General features: G+C 41.1%; 1 protein-coding gene across 1 annotated transcript; it reads left to right on the forward strand.

Annotated features, from left to right (window-relative positions):
• The first annotated feature begins 1,527 nt into the window (after positions 1-1,527).
• Positions 1,528-15,960, forward strand: LOC141754511 (RNA-binding protein 38-like). The gene is made up of 4 exons (XM_074613656.1): positions 1,528-1,933; positions 5,114-5,237; positions 6,151-6,205; positions 14,150-15,960. The coding sequence occupies exons 1-4, from the start codon at positions 1,721-1,723 to the stop codon at positions 14,484-14,486; spliced, it is 729 nt and encodes a 242-aa protein (XP_074469757.1). The 5' UTR covers positions 1,528-1,720; the 3' UTR covers positions 14,487-15,960.
• Positions 15,961-18,805: the final 2,845 nt, after the last annotated feature.

The raw sequence follows: 18,805 nt of genomic DNA on the forward strand, positions 1-18,805 counted from the left end.
GTAGTGCAGAAGAGACTGTTAAAAATGAATATAGTGCAGAAGAGACTGTTAAAAGTGAATATAGTGCAGAAGAGACTGTTAAAAATGAATATAGTGCAATAGAGACTGTTAAAAAGTGAATGTAGTGCAGAAGAGACTGTTAAAAAGTGAATGTAGTGCAGAAGAGACTGTTAAAAAGTGAATATAGTGCAGAAGAGACTGTTAAAAATGAATATAGTGCAATAGAGACTGTTAAAAAGTGAATGTAGTGCAGAAGAGACTGTTAAAAATGAATATAGTGCAGAAGAGACTGTTAAAAGTGAATATAGTGCAGAAGAGACTGTTAAAAATGAATATAGTGCAATAGAGACTGTTAAAAAGTGAATGTAGTGCAGAAGAGACTGTTAAAAAGTGAATATAGTGCAGAAGAGACTGTTAAAAATGAATATAGTGCAATAGAGACTGTTAAAAATGAATATAGTGCAATAGAGACTGTTAAAAAGTGAATATAGTGCAGAAGAGACTGTTAAAAATGAATATAGTGCAATAGAGACTGTTAAAAATGAATATAGTGCAATAGAGACTGTTAAAAAGTGAATATAGTGCAGAAGAGACTGTTAAAAAGTGAATGTAGTGCAGAAGAGACTGTTAAAAATGAATATAGTGCAGAAGAGACTGTTAAAAATGAATATAGTGCAATAGAGACTGTTAAAAATGAATATAGTGCAATAGAGACTTAAAAAGTGAATGTAGTGCAGAAGAGACTGTTAAAAAGTGAATATAGTGCAGAAGAGACTGTTAAAATGAATATAGTGCAGAAGAGACTGTTAAAAGTGAATATAGTGCAGAAGAGACTTAAAAATGAATATAGTGCAATAGAGACTGTTAAAAATGAATATAGTGCAATAGAGACTGTTAAAAAGTGAATATAGTGCAGAAGAGACTGTTAAAAATGAATATAGTGCAGAAGAGACTGTTAAAAATGAATATAGTGCAATAGAGACTGTTAAAAATGAATATAGTGCAATAGAGACTGTTAAAAAGTGAATATAGTGCAGAAGAGACTGTTAAAAAGTGAATATAGTGCAGAAGAGACTGTTAAAAAGTGAATGTAGTGCAGGTTAACAGCTGTGATACACGACTATTAAAAAAAAAGTGAATATAGTGCAGAAATGACTGTTAAAAATGAATATAGTATATATGTACCATGTCACGATTATAAAGGGAAGTCAAAGCAAAAGCATAATAAGCATTACTTTAACGGCTGCTTTTTAAAGTTAGGAAATGTTATTTAGGGCTTGTAGCAGAGACAATTACTTCCTCATTACAGTAGTACAATGCACCATGTGGCAGCAGAGCCGCGCTTTCTGTCGTACAGTACGAGCTTCTCTTTGTGTCTTAAAGGACAAAAGCAGGTGCAGCACAGCGCCGTGGGGGAGGCGGACCAATGGGAGGAGCCGCTGCCCATGTTGGCACTCAGCGGCCTCTCTGATTGGTCGAGAGTTCTCTGTGGGCGTGGTCTAAATCCTGGCATATAAAAGCTCCCTCCACTTGTTTCCTCACAGTGTCAACGAAGCAACCGGTTCGACCAGGAGGGAGCTCTGCAGCGTGCAGCGTAGTAGTCAAAACTGCAGTAATAATATAGATAAATTAGTGTTTTTACTGATGCCTGGAGGTTTTTAAAGCACTTCAGTGTATTCCAGCGTGCCTCGGGTGTGTCTTCTTCTCTACCGGCTGACCAATGCTTCTGCATCAGTTCATGAACGGAGCCCTGGAAGTCATGCATCCATCACCGCTGCAGAAAGACACCACTTTTACCAAGATCTTTGTCGGCGGGCTGCCGTACCACACGAACGATGCCTCGCTGAGAAAATACTTCGAGGCCTTTGGGGACATTGACGAGGCTGTGGTGATAACAGACAGACAGACTAGTAAATCCAGAGGATATGGCTTTGTGAGTACAAAACACCAACCCATTCACAACTTTTAACATTGTCAAAACCACATTACAACTTGTTTGCTTTAATTCCACCACACGGATAAGTTCCTGTCATTAAAACATGCTTGTTTTTTAGTGTTTGCATACTTTGCATGGATGTGTTGGTGTCTCCCTCTCTTCATATGGGAATTATTATTATAAATAAATATCCATGCTGCATCAGATGCATGTCAAAGGTAATCCTCCACTGAAGCTTTTGTAGTGTTTGTATACTATGCATGGATGCATTGGTCTCTTCATATGGGAATTATTATTATAAATAAACATCCATACTATGTATAACTGCTTCATCAGATGCATGTCAACTGTAATCCTCCACTGAAGCTTTTTATTGTTTGCATGTATGCATTGGTCTCTTCATATGGGAATTATTATAAATAGACATCCATACTATGTATAAGTGCTGCATCAGATGCATGTCAAAGGCAATCCTCCACTGGAGCTTACTGGCATAATGGCACAGCATCTCTGTTTTTTGTTTTTTTGCCTGGCTGGCTGTTATTTTAGCTTAATGAGGATGAGGGATCACACAAGTTGATGGGTAACTAAGAAGATTATATTTCAACATATGTCTGATGTCCAACCCCCCCTTTACCAACCCTCCCCCAATGGAGTCCCCCCCTTACTCACCCCTGAGCAACCCCAGCTTATGGCTTTGTGTGTGTGTATGAGAGAGAGAGAGACAGTCTGCACTCCTTGCTTGCTTTATATGGTTATTTTGGAGCAGTGGGGAGGTTGACCTTGCACACCCTGCCCTCCATTGTCAAGGACCGGAGCAGTCGGCCGTAGCACATGATTTGCATCACATCTTGGCTGCTGAGACAGAAATTCCTACGTCAACAAATTGGCCCTCTAGTATTGTACAAATTTATGTTGAGTTTCCCTTTGATCTTATCTTTTTTGGACTAGTCCAAGCCATATGAATTACTTTCATACAATGTAAACTACCTGATCTCAGCTCACGTTGCATGGTGGGAAAAGTGCTGTTTTACCGCTACATTAACCACAACTTGATCCTTTGGCCACGGTTGCTTAAAGTCAGATTAATGAGTCCAATTTTAAACCTACAATAATAGGTGACGTATCTTGTTCCTGTCCAGGCACATAAAGATCCCTCTTTGACACAAAGAACAGAAGCTGCACAAGAAATGCTAATATTTACCAGAACCTTTGAAAAGACACATCAGCACTACTAGTACTGTCAGGCCAAAGAAGGAATGGAAAACTGCTATGTGTGCTTGTTTACGTCCAACGTCAGAATTGTAAGACAATTGCTCTTGGTGTTTACACATCAGCTCCCTTAACTCGGGAGGAAAGCTGTCCCGTGAGTCTAGCTGGTATCCAACGGCTGTGTATTGAGGCTGGTGTTTCAGGTTAAACAGGCTCAGGGAGATGTGGGTGCTTCCCGGGACGAGACATGCTTACTCGTGGTAGATCAGCACTTTATACTCGGCACACTTTTCTATGTGGCATGAGGCAACCTAGTTGGAGAGGTAGCTGGCAGCAGGAGGGGAGACGGGGAGGGAGGGAGGCTCCCCAAAGCTGAGCGCACCTTTTTTTCTAAACACACTTTAGAGGTGGATTAGTAGAACCCCCCCACAGCAAGGCTCTTCACAGTGTAAACACAGCCTCGTTCCTTCCTGTGTGTTCACAACACAGGCCCTGGAGTGGGCTTTGTTCCGGATCCCTCCACTATGAAGTACTGCTTTTAAAAAAAAAACATCCTCTTAAACAATGCAAGCCGTGGTGGTGGCCTACATTCACTGCTCGGTCCACACACCGAGGTGACTGAACCCTCTGAGTTGGCAGAACGTGGCAATCAAAACAGAAGGACTCGTCTAATGCCAGGAGGGAGAGAGGAGGGGTGGACTAATACCAATCTCCTTAATATTTTGTCCCTAATTGGATAAGCTCCTTGTTGCTCTTCCCAGAACCATATTTCAGCAGGTCTGCCCGCGGCTGAGTGGCAGTCAAGTGGCTGGCTACTGCTGCTGTGGGCAGTTTTCAAAGCTTATCATTGTGCTTTGTTTGTAGTTTCTTCTTCAGAGAAACTGAATCTTAACAGTGGAAAGCCTGTAGGGGGGGGTTATGATGAGATAAGCAGACCTACAGTCCTGTTTAATGCATTTCAAGTGTTTTTGTTTTGCTTGAATAGTTGATGTGTCACCAGCTAGGGGTGTAAGAAAATATCAAAAATATAGCGTATCACAATATAATGTTTTGTGATTAACTCAATCAATACTTTATTTTATTCTCAAAGTAGTGCTATGATGTTGGATGTTACAGGAACTGTGATAAATGCAGATCCCACTGTACTCATTGCGTACTCTCCATTTAATGCATATGGTGGTCTTTTCTTTATACTATGACAGTTTTCCTATAATTAGATTTTTAAAAATCCCAATATATCGCCTTGCTTACAGTATCGCAATATATTGAATCCAGTCCTGTCTCCTAAAAATGACATTCCCATACAGCTATCCTGCATTCTCAATTATGTTTGGAAGAAAATCTATTTTCTTGCAGATTACGTTTGTCTTTTACGTATCACAAATACCTTTCTAAGTCTGCGGACAGCCGCAGCGAGTGACGTAGTACAACGAGCAAAGTACAGAGCAGGTAGTATAGCGAGTGACCGTGCATTAAAATATGTTGAATAAAAATGTTATTGAATAATAATGCGTATAACAAGCAAGGAAGTCCAATACACAGGACTTTCCCCCAGGAGACCCCTGTTTGTGTCCCATGTGAAATGTAAGCATTTCTTGCTGTTTCGTGTTGTTTTTAAGTAATTTCTTGCCAAACCATGATGTTTTTTATTAAACCAAACTAAGTAGTTTTGTTTCCATTTACAACATTAACCACATGCTTAAAACTGCGACTGTAATCCGAGAGAAAGTAAGTTTCCCTCACAACGTATTTTGGTTATACAGTTTAGTTGTATGGGAACGTTATTTTGTGGAAGACGGTGTTGATTGAATCGTAACCCCTGTATCTAATCGCCATATTCCTGCCAATACACAACTCTTATCACCAGCCAGGGACGCCTTGCTACCGTCTGTTCGTTACATGAGTTGATGAATCATTTTGTTCTGGTGAGATCTTGTTTGTTGATGAGTCTGACTCTGTCACCAGGTGACGATGACAGACCGAGGAGCAGCGGAGAGAGCCTGCAAGGATCCCAACCCCATAATCGACGGGAGGAAGGCCAACGTGAACCTGGCCTACCTGGGTGCCAAACCCCGCAGCATACAGTCAGGTGAGATATATGTTGTTTCAAGGTTCAAGTAGGGCTGGGTGACCAAAATCTTCCACCTTAATATATAGGTCATTTCATATCTCGATAACGATATATATAACAATCTAGCATGTTTTCTGGTAATTAAATAAATAGTCTGTATGAAATAACCACATGGTAAAGCCTCTTATTGTAGACTCCTGTGTGAATTAAATACTTGACAAATGAAAAGTATTTTCTCATTTAATTATGAACTTTAGTGGAAAATGAACAGTTTCAAGTGAACTCATAGAAGAAAAAAATTAATTAATATCAAAGCTATACACTGACTATGTTTACATGCATGCAGTACGGAGTAATCAGATTAATACATATATTTGATTTCTGAGAAATTTAGATTAGTGTGCCCTTGTTATTATCAATTTAGGTGATGCAATTGTGTATCACGACATCTGATTTCATCTCTATACGATTACACTGAAAGATGATAAATGATCATATTGAATTATCGCCCAGCCCTTGGTTCAATTAAATTAAAAAAACTGTGGCAATAATGATGCTTCCATCTTAATCAACCAATTATGATTGGAGTGTAAAACATATAATATATCATAAAACAAAACTCCACAATAAAACTGGTTTAAGAACTAATGCTGTGAGCAGGTAGACCAGGGTTCAGGCAGTTTTAGTCATATAAGATGATCCATTCTGTCCATATGCAGCATATTTTATTTGTACATACCAAATAACTTTCAGTTTCCCCAAGTGCATACACGCTTTACTGTTTCTTATTGCGCATTTGTAACTGTTGTTCCATTCGTGGTAGGTTTGAAACAGACACGGCCTCTGTCTCTAAGCCCTCTGTGTATTGTTCTCTGGTCCTCCTCTGTAAATGCAAATGTGTGAGTCTGACAGCCGGCCTCCTATCTTCCAGGCATATCCATCGGAGTGCAGCCCATTCACCCAGCTCTCATCCAGAGGCAGTATGGGTAAGTGAGCGGGAGTGGGCGCTTGTTTTACACTCTGTGGGACGCCACTGGGCTACTATTTCTTTGACAAACAGGGCCTCTAGAAAGTACATGTCAGTTTCTGTGTCCACATGCAACTCCAGAAGTAGTCTATTAGCATATTTGAGTTTTTGTAGGGCTGGGTGATGTTTCACATATCTGTGGTAATAGAAGAGCATTCCAGAGGTGAAATGTGTGCCTCACTTGTGGACTTCTGTCAAGGAGCCGCTTGGCTCGTCTACCTGCCTGAGTGGGCTCTGTCACTGAGACGGCTTTCTAGAAGTGTCTGTGTTGTAGAAACAGCCTGGATGTAAAGGTCTAGGAGCCACGGTCCGCTGAGCAGCTAATGAGCATTTCGCTGCAATAATGAGTCGTCCCCCCCCCCCCCGCACCTCTCAGATATCATCTCTCACCACCGTTCATATTATACTCTCCAAACCTCAGATCTGTCTTGAAGATTAAAATACCGCCAGGTTAACTTGTGGTTTTGTGTACACATTTTGACACATGGTGTTTATAAAAATACAAACTAACAATAACATTGCTATTCATATGAGTAGTACTGAAACAAATGGTTGATTATTTGATCAACAGAAAACCAATCAAGAACAATTTTGCTTATCAGTTAATTGTTCCAACAAATGTTGTCATTTATCAAGCATAAATATAATCATTTGTTGGTTCTAGCCTCTTTCAATTTGTTCATTGTCAAATAAATATCTTTGGGATGGAAAAAAACAGCATTTCACCGTGGGCGTTTTCCACTGTTCTAAATGATTAATCCATTAATTGAAACAAATGATCACCAGATTATCCATAATGAAGGTAATCATAAGTCGCAGTTCGAAATATGTTTTCAGGGTAGAGCTGAAACATTAACTTGTAGCACCAAGTTGCCGATAGGGGACATGATTTTTTGTCTTTACGGTCCTTTAATAACGTTTCTGCCACCGCGGTCATCGCCTCTATTACAATCCCATCATAGGTCATGTGTTTCGTTGGCATGTGCGCCACTAAAAGTTCTCTTTCTTCGTCAGTTTGGTAAACAGACTGTTGTTATCATGCGTTGTTTTCTGCTCCTTTAACTTCTGTTTGTAGACTGCTACCAGCCATGAAAAGTTGCTGTGGACTTTGGTGAAGTGCTGCTTGACGGTACATCTTTTACCGACTGATACTGACACATGAAAATAGTATATGTTTTGCCTTTTATTGGTCTAGCTATTTTCTGTGGTAACTCGTTTAATCGACAGCTGATTGGCAAAACATTTATTCTGTGTCAGAAGGGGACGGGATGTCTCTGAATTTGATTAGATTATCAACTCTATGTACATATCCTTTGAACCTTTAGCGAGCCAATCAGAAACGGTTAGCGAGCTACTTGTTGGAGACCCTGAAATACTCAGTATTTGCAGCTGTATCCAGTATATATGACTCCAGAGCATGTGAGTGCTTAAGAGCTTCATGGAAATCCCAAGACAGTCTACAGGGACAAAAAAAAAAAAAAACATTTGGTGGTTTTGGCGGTTAATGAACCCGAAAAATACATACAAGAAGTGTACATCAGCCATATCTCTGTACTAGGACGGAAATCTCAGTCCACTAGGGACATGTCCCGTCATGTTTCAAGACCTTAGGAGGACCTTGGAAAGTCCCTTCACTGTCCGTCCTCCTGCTGCCACAGTGAGCATGGATTGGTACCAAAACCCTGAGGTTTTGAAATGTGGAGCACAGCGCTGCTCTGAGGCATGTGCCTGACAGGTGCTGGCTCGTATTACAGCCTTTTTACACCCCCTTAATCTCCCATGACCACCACCACCACCCCAGAGACGTAGAGAGGCGCACGGAGCACCTGTCCGCCTGCCTCTGAGGCTCCTCTGTATGGCGGGTGACAGACGCAGGCCTCCCTAAGATGCAGAGCGTACAAGTGGCTTTTCTTTCAGCCTCTCTTCTCCCCCCCCCTCCTCCCCGAAACCCCCTTTGACAACATATGGTGTGAGGAGGACGAGGTCTGAAGTAGGATTTGGAACTGGAGCATTGCGTGTAGCGGTGGTGTGCTGGTTCAGACTTACTGCTGCGTATGTGTGTGTGTATAGCTGTTGTCAGCAGATGCTGTGGACTGTGAGGGCCAGAGGGGGTCACTGAGGCCAGGAACATAGTTTTGATGGGGGGGGGGAGGAGTTGTCATGTCAGTGTGCTTGCAGATTCATCTCCTCTCATGCATCACCTCCTCCGCTCCACCCAACACATTCCCATGTCATATGTGTCCCCTTTTCTTCCCTTTAAGCTGGTTCTTACTTTAATTTCTCCAATTAAAGTGCTGCCGCTACCAGTGTGTGAGAGACACTGAAAACTGACACCTCTGTGTGAGACTGGGAGGGAGGGCGGTTAAAGAGGAGATTGAGGGGGGGAGGGTATCTGGGGGTGTATTCTGGGACTAATGCTTAATGAGGCAGTGTGCTCCCTAGGAAACTCACCTCTCCAGGTGCCAAACAAAACACCTTTTTTTTTTCTCCTTCTGCTGTCAAAGAATATTCACAATCCTCTCAAACAAAGAGGGAAGGACGGCACATCAAGTCGTCTTACAAGTATTGTAAGGTGTTGTTTAATTTCCCCCACCCAGTCCGGTCCTGTCGGTTTTCACACTTTGTGTTGCAGTGAGTCATGCGCGCTGAAGGTCGTTTGTGTTATCGTGTAGAAATATTTGGCTGCTCGGTGTGATATCGCCCAGGCGTTTCACATCGGCTCATTATGTTGCCTTCGTGGTGGCGATTACTTCGGCCTGTATTTGTAATGTTTCTGGCCATCAAATGTTTTCTGTGTGAGCGTCACGTCTCTCTAGTGTCTCCGGCTGCCATCCGCAGAGTGACGCTATGTCAGACACACACAGACTGTCCGTCAGCACAAAACCAGCTGACCTCTGATCTTCTGGCCGTCATCCACACTCTCCCCCCCCCCCCACCCCGCCCCGCCACTGCCCCACAATACACTTGGCATCTCTGTGGCCCCAGGAGCTCCCTACTGTCCCCAACTTAAAGTCCCCATCCCCCTCTTCTCTTTAGATAGAAGCATAAATTACATCTCCATCTATCTGGGCCAAGGTTTTCAATTTTCATTAGTTTTAATTAGGGCTGTCAATCGATTAAAATAGTTCATCGCAATTAATCATATGATTGGCCGTAGTTAATCACGTTTAATCACACATTTTGTACCTGTTCAAAATGTACCTTGAAGAGAGATTTACCAACATGGGAGTTGGCAAATATGCTTGCTTTATGTATTATTCAAATGTATGTTTATATTTTTATTGGAAATAAATTAACACAAAACAATGACAAATATTGTCTAGAAACCCTCAGATACTTTCAGGCATTTAGCATAACAAATATGCTCAAATCATAACATGGCAAACTGCAGCCCAACAGGCAACAGCAGCTGTCAGTGTGTCAGTGTGCTGACTTGACTATGACTTGCCCCAAACTGCATGTGATTATCATAAAGTGGGCATGTCTGTAAAGGGGAGACTCGTGGGTACCCATAGAACCCATTTCCATATCCTGAGGTCAGAGGTCAAGGGACCCCTTTGAAAATGGCCATGCCAGTTTTTCCTTGCAAAAATGTAGTGCATGTTTGGAGCATTATTTAGCTTCCTTCGCTACAAGCTAGTATGACATGGTTGGTATCAATTGATTCCTTAGGTTTTCTATATGACTATCTTTACTCCCACAACCTAAAAATCGTGTTAAAGAAATTAATAACGTTAAACAAATTTGCGTTAATGCGATATTATCACGTTAACTTTGACAGCCCTAGTTTAAATTTAATTATTTAGGCAGTTTTTATTGCTTTAGGTTGATGTTGAAGTATCAGATCTACTTAATGTTGGATGTGAAGCAACGACATAGCGCCGTCTCCTTGAATGTCAATTCCGTTCAATTTCTGTGGTTCAGTGTCTCGAGGTGACGGGAATTCATGCTTTCTCCTTTTGTCGGTAGTGATAATATAGCTAAAATACTAAAACTGAAATGAAAGTACGTTCATTTTTATTTTATTTGTATTAGTTTTAACCAGGAAATATGGTTTTAGTTTTTCTTAAAGGATATCGTTTTTTAGTTCAGTTTACTACAAGTGTTTTTCTCTGCTTATTTTCGTTTTAGTTTCAGTTTTCGTTTACCATAATAACCCTGTTTGGGGCACATTATTTACATTATTTTCTATCCCACTTCACCTAAACAAGGTCATTTGATTTTAAGCCTAGGTTAAGGCAAACGGCCCGTGGCAACACACTGCCAAAGCCACGGAGCAGGCAAGCTCATTATACAGGATGGGAGTGAAAGCACATATGCCCCACGGCGTTAATGTATGGTCATCTTTGAAAGCTGTGTGTGAGAGTGAATGCCTCTTTGTACGTAGCTCAATAGCACAGTTAGGGCAAAGGGTAGATTGCGCTCGTGGGTGGGGGTTAACTTCATTTGCTTATGTTTACTGCTGTTATATGCCACTGTTATCTGGTTTTATGTCACTGTCACTTGTTTCCCCGTCACTTGCCAGATGTCTCCGTGAGCTCCTGTAACTCGTTTCTACTGCGCTGTTGTTAGAAATGTTCTCATGGTGGAAAAAACATGGCATTTATGCAGGTGTCTTAGCTAAAGCTGCCATCAGCCCTGCTCTATATACAGTAGGGCTGGGATGATGCACCTATCTCCCGGTTCCATACCATCACGATCCTTAGGTGCTGATTCGATATGTATAAGTATTGCAATTCGATATTACGATTTATTGCGATTTGTTAACTTTTTTAACACTAGACCACACACTTCTAGGGACTTTTACTTTGGAAAATATCTAAATTAATACAGTTAAATGTATGTAGCATGTATGTAGTCAGAGATGTCCTGAAGACAAACATATCAGTCATTGTCAGGCATTATTTATTAATACTTTTCCCTCATAAATTAGTGGTATTTTCTTTTAATTTATAAAGGGACATATGTTTTATACTTCTAGTGAATAAAATCCAATCAGTCTTATTTCTATATATGTTTTTTGTATATACAGTTCCTTTTGTTAACACCTTATTTTGAAAACCGGATGCAGTCACACATGTATACTTCCGCTAACTTCGCCAAGTCCGTCTCTAGCTCTCCCGCCATGGTCATCTCCATCGGGGCCGTTTGAATGCATTTAACATAAATGTCAGTATATGGGTGCTCTACAGTTGTAGCGCCGGACGATTTGACCACGGAGATGCGAGTGACGACTGGCTCGACCGCACGTTACCGCAATACGATAACATTTCCTGTCCATGACAGAGTTAGCATGCAGCTTTAGCCGTGATGTCTAGCTCTGCTTTTCCTGCAATGTTGTCGGCTCACTGCGGTTTGTTTTGGCTGACGTCACGTTACTCTGACTACAACAATAAAAGCAATAACTTCCTTCTCCCTCCGTTAAGACTCAAAATGAAAAAAATATCGATTCTGGCATTCAAAAATAAATTTAAAAATTGTTAAAAAAAACGCGATACATAGGTGAATTTCTTTCCCACCTCTAATATATCGTTCTTTGTATGTTTGTAATGTCATATCATAGGTGAGATTTGCCTTGTTGTTCTGAATTTTAGGGAAGTTTTTACAAATACACATTTCACATCTCTTTGTTAATGCTGACAATAATCACTGCCATCCTCCTATCCAACCTTCTGCTATGGTTGCTGCCAGCTGACCAGTGTACCAGCAGCGGATCAGAAGATGCCCACAGTGCAGGACTAGTCCCGAGGAGGGGGTTGACAGAAAGTGTCTGCCCCCTCCTCCCTCAGCCAGCCTCTCTCCAAGGTGCCAGTGATGGCTTGAGAGTGCAGTGCGGTGTGCTGTGATGGATTGAAGTGCCTTTTTTTTAATCTTTTCTCTTCTGTGTGATATGAAGTGAAGAGGTTTTGCTGATTGCGGTGTGACTCTTTCCCTATTATGGCATGGTTTGGGGTTTGCAGTTGTTACTGGTGTGTGGGTGGGTGGATGGAAAAGATGGGATGGGGGGTTGGAGAGTGTGTGTGTGTGTGTGTGTGTGTGTGTGTGTTTGAGAGCGTGATGACATCCCTATCCATGCATGCTTCCATCTTTTGCTGTGTTGACTTCACGGCTGCCTCTCATTACTGATCCTATTGTTCTCCTGGACTGAATCTGTAGAAGATTCGTTTAGATTGAAATTAAAACACAGTCCATGAAGGGAAGGTTTTCATCTAGAGATGTTCCGATACCATTTTTTCCTTCCCGATACTGATTCGGATACCTGAACTTGCGGTATCGGTGGATACCGAGTACCGATCCGATACCAGCGTGATAAATATAATATTTTTGTGGAATTTATCTCGTCATTTGAATGCAGTTTCCAACGTTTGCTGCTGCGGTTCGTCCTTCTTTCCCCCTTTGCCTCGGTGAAGTCGTCATGCTCTTTTGCGTGATGCATCTTCAAATGTTTTTTAAGATTGCTAGTGTTGAAATTGGCAACTACATACTGTACAAATCGTCGTTTTTACTTGTTGGATTTTCCACTGTGAAATATTGCTAAATGGGCGACGTTTTTCTCGCTCTGTCTACCGTTACACTCTCCTCTCGCAGCGCACAGTCTTTGTTTGCTATCGTCACGTGACAAACTACCTGCAATCAGTTCTTCTTCGCTGCTCTAAAACAGTTGTCGTCAGTGGCAGCCATGATACATCCAGGGTGACAGCACAGTGAAGGCTGTTTTTGGGGCGGTGAAGAATAAATTATTTTCGTTTAAACAAGTTGATTTTTTTTCTGGGTTAATAAATTATTGGTATCGGATCGTTGGAAATGCGTCCGATACTGTATCGGTATCGGAACAACTCTATTTTCATCAGTACTGAGATGCAGCTGAGGAGCGTACGTCAAAGTGACATTTGGTGTGATTATCTTGTCTTTGTCTCGGGGTGTGTGTGCCTGTTGATGTTTTTCCCCCCAAAGGCGTAGTATCAAAGATAATGGCTCTTAAAAAGTCAGTTGCATCACCCTTTAAATGGAGGGGGGGGGGGGGTCTTCTCTCTACTCTACTCTCTCTGCCATCCTTCCCTGTAGACAACAAACCCAGGAGAGATACTTCAAATCCAGACTAAAAATAGACTCCTAAGGCCCTCTCCCCTTCCCTTCCTTTTCCTCCATTGGGTAAAGTGGCAAAGCAAAGACAGAAAGAGAAGGAGAGACGGCACAGTCCCCAGACCCCACAGCTCCAATCAGCTACATTTTGAAAGCTGGCCCACGAGGCCCGGCAGAGCCTGGCACCCGACCCTGATGAGCTCCCCCGCCGCCATTCCCTCCCCCCAGCTAGCACCATCACCTGCGATAGTCTGCACGAGATTTACACACAAGTGAGAACTAAGAGATGGCAACTTCTGCACTGCCTTCATGCACTTCCCCTTTTTTATGTCCCTGTGTGTGTGTGTGTGTGTGTGTGTGTGTGTGTGTGTGTGTGTGTGTGTGTGTGTTTGTGTTCAGCGAGTGAAGAGCAGCAGCTGTTAAAACACTGTGTTGATGCCTGAGCTTGAAAACCTGCCAGTAACGGCTGACTCTGTCATTCACCCCCCTCCCCCCTCCAGTCCGCCCCTCCCGTCTACCTCAGGAGGCCCTACCTAACAGGTTTTGTAGGTTTTTACTAACTGACACAGACAGAGGGTTGAGTCACCTTCGCCTCCTAACCTCCTTTTGCTTCTCGTCTAATTAGCCTTTAATAACAGTGGATAGCCGCGTGAGAACTCTCGAAGTTCAGAACACCAACAGAGAGTTTATAGTCCCAACATGCCCGCCCTCTGGGAGCAATGTAAACAATGGAAGCCAGACCCTGAGATTTCTCTGCTCTGGTGTTTCAGCCCCTCTTGTCTAATAACCCCCCCTGTTTGGTCTTTGTCTCTGTGTACAGGTTGACCCAGCCATACATCTACCCACAAGCCTATGTGCAGCCCAGCCTGGTGATGCCCACTCAGGTTTCCTCCTCCATCAGCAGCAGCCCCTACATGGACTACAGCGCAGCCTACGCCCAGTACGCCCAGGCGGCCTTTGAGCAGCAGTACCCGTACGCCGCCTCCCCAGCCAGCTTCCTGGGGTACAGCTACGCCACCAGCCCCACAGCCAGTCAGACCGCCGCCGCCACCGCTGCGGCCACCGTCCACCCGTCCCTCCCCTCCGCCGCCGGCCAGGCCCAGGCCTTCCTGCACTACGCCCCGCAGCAGCACATCCAGCCGGACCGCATGCAGTGAGTCTGCGAAGGAAGCGGAGAAGAGGGAGCGTTACAGGCGGAGGAGGAGGAGGAGGGAGTAGAGGACGCAGACCTTCGGACACAGGATGGCAAAACGCCCTTCAGGTGACCAAGCTATCGTAAGGAAGGGCTTTCAGGAAAAAGGGTGGGACTATTGCACTATACGATCAGGATGAGCTGTTTGCTCATTGGTTAAAGGGTAAAAGGGTTGGGAGGACTGTCGAGGTTCAGGTTGGGAAGCTAAACAGCATAAAGTATGTGGTCGCTTCCAAGGCTTCCAAGGGCTTCCAGAAGCTGACACTTCATTTTCTTTTTATTATTTTTATCGTCCTTTATTATTGTATTAATGTTATTGTCAATATGTTTGTATGCCATTATTATAAATGTTAAGTTTCTGGCTCAATCAGTGGAAGTTGCGTGTGTCCATGGTACATATTGATGATTGGAGAGCTGTCTGGGACATGTCACACCTCTTTCCTCCCAACTCCGGAGTATCTGGGGCGGATATGAAGGGCACTGCTGCTTTAGGACACTCGGGGACAGTCAGATATGAGGTGGTGATTCTGGGGAGGCATATAGCCAGCCTCTCAGCCTATCTGTGGTCTCATCCCAGGTAGAGACCTGACTGCCCCATGAACAAACCTCCAGCGTTCAGCTCCACAACACAGGAGGACAATGCGATATTTCACCTCAAGGACAAAACGGAAAGAAAGTTTCAGTATATAAGACAGTGGGAGCTTTGCGACTGTGATGTCAGGACTTCACATTTTTTTAATTCTTAATTAAAGAGGCCTTAATAAAAAGAGAAACTCCTTTTTGAATCTCCTGTTTTTCAAGCGCTCCCCTCCTCCCCCACCACAGAACCAAGTGCACAGAGCCCTTTTGTAACTGGCCTTTCAGCAGTCAGTCACATTAATCTGGCTTACTTGGTCTTGATAATTTCAAATGGATGTAGATAATCACATGCAGTATGTGGGCGACGGGGACCAGGAGCGCTGTGTATCGTTGTTGAAAGGTAGCTGACACTGAGCTCAAACACCAGTGTATTTTCTTTTCTCCTTTTATCACTGCGATTGTCACAAATTGTTGCTCTCAAAAGGACATTCATGTACAGCAATTTCAAATGTTTTCAGTCATCAAGTACATTTACAATATTTATATGTAGGTATTTATATGAGGTACTAAGTTAAAAATAGATTGTTTTTGTTACTATGACTATAGTTGTGGCACTGATGTCATTTAACATGCAGAGGCATACCTGCAGATCCACAGGTGTCGTATTCATATTGTTTTATTGTCCTGTCACCATGTCAGTGGATTTGCCCGGGTTCACGGCAACTACAGTAGATGCTCCTTTGTAGATCCTTCACCGGTTGCATCAGAAATTCTCTAGATTTTTTCAACAAAGATGTCTTTTACAGTCCCTTCAAAGAAGCCATACCAAAAAAAATAGAAATAAAGACTTTGTACTTAAAGATGCCTCTGGACTTCTTCTTTGATTGGTAAAATGAAACATCAAAAGTCCAAAAGGGACGTTAATCCTGTCACACTGAGTACAAAATGCTACGTGACTTATTTGTGTTTACAGTATGTTATGTTATTGCTGTGTCACTGCATTCAGAACGAAACTGAATGGCAGATCCTGCTGTGATGATACTGTGAAAACCCTGTGGGGTGATTGGGTTCAGTTATGTGTGTGTGTGTGCTAGTTATCAAGGCTGTGTGTGCTGTTAGATCCTGTACAGGAGGGGGAGCAGAGAGGGGAAAAGAGGCCCAGACTTTTATCAAGCCCCAACACCACCACCTGCCAGGGGTGCTGGGTGTTCCCTCGGCCAATGCACTTACGTCCGTTCTTTCTCACTGAGAGTGTTTGTCAAAAAGTGATTTGAAGCCCCGTCACCCAGGGCTGCAAGCAACAGGTTTGGGTTTTTTTGCGTTTCCCATCATCGTCTCTACATGTTTGTGGTTACATCAGCTACTTTAGAAGATGTGTCACTTCTAAACCTCACTTAGGCCCGGAGAACAAAACACAGGCAGGATTGTTAAAAACAAAAACACATGCATTATCTTTTTGTCGTCACCCAGGGTGTAATCTATCCACCCAGTAATGATTTACAATACAGCCTCGAATTCAATAGATGTTTTTCTGGTGCTTTGTTTTGATTGAAATCCATTCAGACCTTATTTACTCATGAAGTAAATTACTTAAATTAATTACGTGGGCGCCCTCATTTCAGTGAGTTTCAGTTCACATGATTGTTTGTATTCTGATCCCTCATACCTGTGCTTTCTTTTGGTGTCCGAGGTTTGTTAAAGGGGTACTCCTGCAATTTAGTATTGTACTGTCATTAAGTTTGGAGGCAGGCGAGAGGCAGGTAAAAGTAAAAGCCACACTGGCAGCTCTGTGAGGCCGTACTTGGGCGCATCAGTGCTTTGAGCTAATGGCATTAAAAAATAATGAAAAGTCAAAGTATAGTATGTAATTTATAAAATATCAAAACGTTGTAATATAGTCTGTTGAAAAAGTCCTAGTATGGTATGTCAAAAAAAGTCATGAAAATGAGACAGTGTATTAGGGCCATTGTAAGTTGAAAAATAAAATAACAAAGCCAGGGGAGTGGGATCAATGTCTAGTATCTTAGAAGAAAAAAAAAAACAGTCGTAGTATAAAATGTCCAAAAAAGTCATAGTATAGTATGTCGAAAAAAACGTCAATGATAGTATGTTGAAAAATAGTAATAAAAAGTCAAAGTATAACATGTTGAAAAAAAGGTCATAGTATATATTAAAGAAGTTATAGTATATTATATCAGAAAAAGTCTTCGTATAGTATGTCGAAAAAAGCCATAGTATATTGTGTCGAAAAAAATTTCATAGTATAGTATGTCGAACAAAAAGTGATTAATAGTTTGTAAAAAAAAAGCCATAGTATAGTATGTCGAAAAAATGGTCAAAAAAGTCACAGTATAGTGTCCAAATAAACGTCATTAATGGTATGTCGAAAAAGTCATAGTATAGCATGTGAAAAAAAAGTCATACTTTAGTGTATCGCAAAAAGTCATAGTATACAGTATTATGTCTAAAAAACGTCATTGATAGTATGTTCACAAAAAAAAGCCATAGTACCATCGGAAAAAAAGTCATAGTATAGTATGTCAAAAAAAATACATACTATACTATGACTTTTTTGTGACTACTTTTTTCGAAATACTATACTAAGACTTTTTTCGATGTTCTATACTATGACTATTTTTCGACATACACTGACTTTTTTTCCAATATTTTTTTGACATGCTATACTATGACTTTTTTTTTTACATACTAAACTATGACTTTTTTTTTTACATACTAATGACTTTTTTTCGACATACTACAGATTTTTTTTCCCGATATTTTTTCAACATACCATACTATGCCTTTTTTTCAACATACTACACTATGAATTTTTTATGACTAGTTTTTTCGACATTTGATACTATGACTTTTTTTCGACATGCTATACTATGACTTTTTTCCAATATTTCTTCGACATGCTATACTATGACTTTTTTTTCGACATGCTTTACTATGACTTTTTTTGATATACTATACTTTGACTTTTTTGGACAATTTTTCGACATAGTATACTATGAGTTTTTTATTACTATTTTTTTCGAAAAACTACTATGACTTTTTTACGACATACATTGCTATGACTTCTTTTGACAATTTTTCGACATAGTATAGTATGACTTTTTTCGACATACTATATGACTTATTATTTCTTTACGACATACTATACTATGCCTTTTTTCGACTTTTTTTGACATGCTATACTATGACTTTTTTACGACATACTATACTATGACTTTTCCAATATTTTTTCGACATGTTATACTATGACTTTTTTCCACATACTATACTATGACTTTTTTCAACATACTATACTATGAGTTTTTTATTACTATTCTTTCGACATTCAATACTATGACTTTTTTTTAGAAATACTATACTAAGACTTTTTTTCAAATATTTTTTCGACATACGACTGACTTTTTTATGACTAGTCTTTTCGACATACTATACTATGAATTTTTTTCAACAAATTATATCATGAGTTTTTTCATGACTATTTTTTCGACATACTATGAATTTTTTTTCAACATACTTTAGTAAAAGAAGTCTTCGTATAGCATTTCCAAAAAAAAGTCACGGTATAGTATATTGAAAAAAAGTCAGTGTAGTGTTGAAATAAAAGTCATAGTATAGTCTGTCAAAAAATTCATAGTATAGTATGTCGAAAAAAAGTCATAGTATGTCGAAAAAAAGTCATAGTATTGT

This window comes from Sebastes fasciatus, chromosome 1 (genome assembly GCF_043250625.1).
Source record: "Sebastes fasciatus isolate fSebFas1 chromosome 1, fSebFas1.pri, whole genome shotgun sequence".
NCBI classification, from domain to species: Eukaryota; Metazoa; Chordata; class Actinopteri; order Perciformes; family Sebastidae; genus Sebastes; species Sebastes fasciatus.

Excerpts from the sequence above, each read along its gene's own strand:
- LOC141754511 (XM_074613656.1), top strand. The coding sequence starts at position 1,721 with ATGCTTCTGCATCAGTTCATGAACGGAGCCCTGGAAGTCATGCATCCA. Across the intron at positions 5,238-6,150 it reads ACCCCGCAGCATACAGTCAG|GCATATCCATCGGAGTGCAG; the intron begins GTGAGATATATG and ends CCTATCTTCCAG. Across the intron at positions 6,206-14,149 it reads CTCATCCAGAGGCAGTATGG|GTTGACCCAGCCATACATCT; the intron begins GTAAGTGAGCGG and ends CTCTGTGTACAG.